The sequence below is a fragment of the Lactuca sativa genome, chromosome 1 (genome assembly GCF_002870075.4).
Source record: "Lactuca sativa cultivar Salinas chromosome 1, Lsat_Salinas_v11, whole genome shotgun sequence".
Lineage (NCBI taxonomy): Eukaryota > Viridiplantae > Streptophyta > Magnoliopsida > Asterales > Asteraceae > Lactuca > Lactuca sativa.
In genome coordinates, this window is record NC_056623.2 from 141,199,474 (window position 1) to 141,203,042 (window position 3,569).

Here is a 3,569-nt window from a genome sequence, read left to right on the forward strand (position 1 = left end):
TGAACAAGTCTTTCACAGTTGTCAAAAGTAGCCGTTGTGCCCCAAATAAAACATTAAAATACGCTAACTTTTTCCCTTTTCTACCCCAAGAAACCCATCTTTTGCTTTATTGATCCTATTAAAATTAGCTAATATTCCAAGTCCGCAAATTGGACTTCTCATACAAAAGTTTAATTATTTATTTATTTATATGATATTCTTTATTTTGCTTACACTCAAACCACCCATATGCCCGTATTTTTAATCAATACACCACGTTGTATAATTGATTACAAAAAGTAAGATGTTTTGTTTAGTTTTTAAAATAATTTTTCTTATAATTATAGACTTGTTTACCTTTTTAAATGTTTAACGAATATTATATTATAGATTTAATATACAAGAGAATTAGGATGATAATCACCAAATGGGTTTTGTGAAGTGATCTAAGTTTTTCTATAATAAAAGGTTATTGTTCAATTTTGTTTTTCCTCTTTCATCATTAAGAAATGAGCTAAGTTATTAGTACAAATAGGGTTATTATTATTAAGAATATAAACTTATGGGACTAGATGTGTCTGACATAAACCATGAGGGGGTAAATAGAAAATTAGTAACCCACAGAAAATTCTGAAACATTTTGCTTTATATATGTCTGTTTCCTGTCTCTACTCTTCATTTCAACTTCTATTCTTCAACTCAACGGTAAGCCTTCTCATCTGTGGAAACCCACGATGAATCTTCCAATCTCAATAGACATTCTATCAACTCCTCTCCTTTCAACCACCACCACCAGTAGCAGCAGCAATACAAGCAGCGACGCCGACGAAAGTCCGGCGACATCTCACCGCTTCATTCCCTACAACCTCCCCAAAACACCTTCCTCCTGCTCCTCATACCGATCTCTCTCCACCCTCACCGGCCATGACGGATCAGTTTCATCCCTAGCTATATGCGGTGAATTCATCCTCAGCGCCTCCCATGGAAAAGACATTATTGTATGGCAACAGCCGGACCTCCGCCAGTTCACCAAGTTCGGACAAGGAGATGGCTCCGTCAAGGCGTTGGTAACTGCCGGAAACAAGGTCTTCACAGCCCATCAAGATTCAAGGATTAGAGTATGGAAAGTTTCAAGAAGCTCTGAAAACATTTTCAGACTTGTTGACACTCTTCCAACCACGAAGGATTACTTAGGAAAATTCATGAAACAAAGTAATTATGTTCAAACAAGACGGCATCATAAGCGGTTATGGATCGAACATGCTGATAGTATATCATGTTTATCGGTTCATGATGGGTTGATTTACTCGGGTTCTTGGGATAAAACTTTGAAGGTGTGGAGGATCTCGGACTTAAAGTGTTTGGAATCGATTAAAGCACATGATGACGCTATAAACTCTTTAATCTCCAGCAAAGGGATTGTGTACTCAGCTTCTGCAGATGGGAAGATTAAAGCATGGGGAAGAACAGAACCCAAAAGTTCGCATTCATTAAAGGGTATCTTGGAGGGTCATAAGGACATATCCATAAACTCGGTGGTGGTTTCCGACGATGGCACGGTGGTTTACGGCGGTGGGTCAGATGGGTATATAATGGGGTGGTTAGGAAGCAAAGATTTTGATAGTTGGAAGTCCGTATGTGAGGTGAAAGCACATAACATGGCCATTCTGTGTATGTGCATAAAAGGTGAGATCTTGTGTAGTGGTTCAACCGATAAAAGTATATGTATATGGAAAAGAGAAATCAAAGGGTTGACCAAGATTGGTGTGGTCAAAGGGCATGGAGGTCCAATTAAATGTTTACAAGCTTCACCAAATAGTGTTGGTAGCGGGTTTTTGCTCTATAGTGGTAGTCTCGACAAGAGTATAAGAGTTTGGTGGATTCCATATTATGAGGATGGAGTTAAGACAGATGATTCCAACTCGTCGGTTGAAAGTACGAGGATGATCAAATCGGTCTAATGATGTCGTTGTTGTGGTGGCAGTTGAAGGTTTTTGAAGCACTGATCCCGTTTTTGAGTGTTTGCAGTGCCAATTCTTTGATATAGTGTGTTTTATTCATATGTTTTGTTATTGGGATTATATTTTTTTTCTTTTAAATACAAGTGTCGTTAAATTGGATGGTGTATAAATTTGTAAAAGTTACCACAGATGATTGATTAGTTTTTATTATAAATTATTTGATTCAAGTATTTGTATTTTAATCTGTGTAAGCCGGAATAAATGAGAATTAATATAGTTTGAAGCCTAGTTTCAGTGGATTGATGGTCTTGTTTGATCGAAATGATGATATGTTTTTCAAAGATAAGATCTTATTTATGTTTACGAGGTGTATAATGGTGGTGCGAAGTTTTGTTTCATCACTTTTGGTTTATTGGGGTTACTTGGGTCTATAAGTGGGGAATATAATACTTTTTATGTTAGGGTTTGGTTGGTTGGAATCTTTGAGAACTTCATCACATTCTCATGTTTGGTTCAAGATTTCTTAAGAACCACCATGAAACTTGCACAATTACAAGAAGTTGTCATGTTGGTCGTTATATGGATGGTGTGGAAATTCAGGAATTCCAAAGTTCATTTGAATATGGTAAAATCACATAGAGGTCTTTCAAATGGAATCCAAACCTTGAGCCACTTATGGATAAACTCTAAAAGTAAAATGAGTAAAACTTAGATGGGTGGAATGGTGCTCCGACCAATAAGTGAAGGTAACAGTGTAGCACCTGATTCCTGGTACGTAAATCTTATTTGAGTATTTTCCATTTTTTTAGCCTTGGACTCGGCGAGTCATAGGTCCGACTCGCCGATTAGAGGCGGGTCCCGGGACACGTTTAAGTTGGCGACTCGGCGAGTCCATATCCTGGACTCGGCGAGTCCGCGCTGTCTGATGAAACCCTAATTTTCAAGGGTTTGCACCCTATTTAAACAACCATTTGCGCCCCAACCCTGCCCCATTCACCCTCAGAAGCTCTCCATACGTCCTAGCCTTTGTTCTTGTGAGTTTGAGGCTTATTAGTGTGTTTCCTTGAAGATTTTGAGAAGGAAGAGGAGTAGATCAAGAGGAAGGGAAGGAAGCCAAGCATCTCAGGTGTTCTCTCAGTAATTTCTTTGAGGTACAACTCATTATCCCTCTGTTTCTATGCTAGTTACTCCATTAAAGTCCTTCTTGAGCCTTTCCCCAAACTTGCATGTGCAATATAATTCGTAATAAGTTGATTGGCCTCTAGATCTAGGCATGATTGAGCTCTAGGAGCTCAGATCTACTGCCTTTATGGACCCATATTGCGTAAAGACCCTAGATCTACTCTTTTGGTGCATTTTGAACCCTAAAACTCTCATGGGTGAATATCTACACGTAAAGTTGGAAACTTTACGTGTTATTCATGCTCTAGGAACCCAGATCTGTGAATGGCATGGACTGGAATCGAGCAACATCGCGTATATAGTGAGTGCATGGTAACGACTCGGCGAGTCGTTCATCGGACTCAGCGAGTCTGCTCGCGAGTCTCCGAGTTTGTCCCTTTTTCGTTGTGTCGAGTAGAGTAGTGAGTCACGGGGTGTGACTCAGTGAGTTGGAAGCCGAACTCATCC

At 39.3% G+C, this 3,569-nt stretch overlaps 1 protein-coding gene across 1 annotated transcript; it reads left to right on the forward strand.

Moving 5' to 3' along the window:
• Positions 1-631: 631 nt before the first annotated feature.
• LOC111921790 (protein JINGUBANG) lies at positions 632-2,228 on the forward strand. The gene has a single exon (XM_023917369.3). The coding sequence runs from the start codon at positions 714-716 to the stop codon at positions 1,938-1,940; it is 1,227 nt and encodes a 408-aa protein (XP_023773137.1). The 5' UTR covers positions 632-713; the 3' UTR covers positions 1,941-2,228.
• The last annotated feature ends 1,341 nt before the right edge of the window (positions 2,229-3,569 follow it).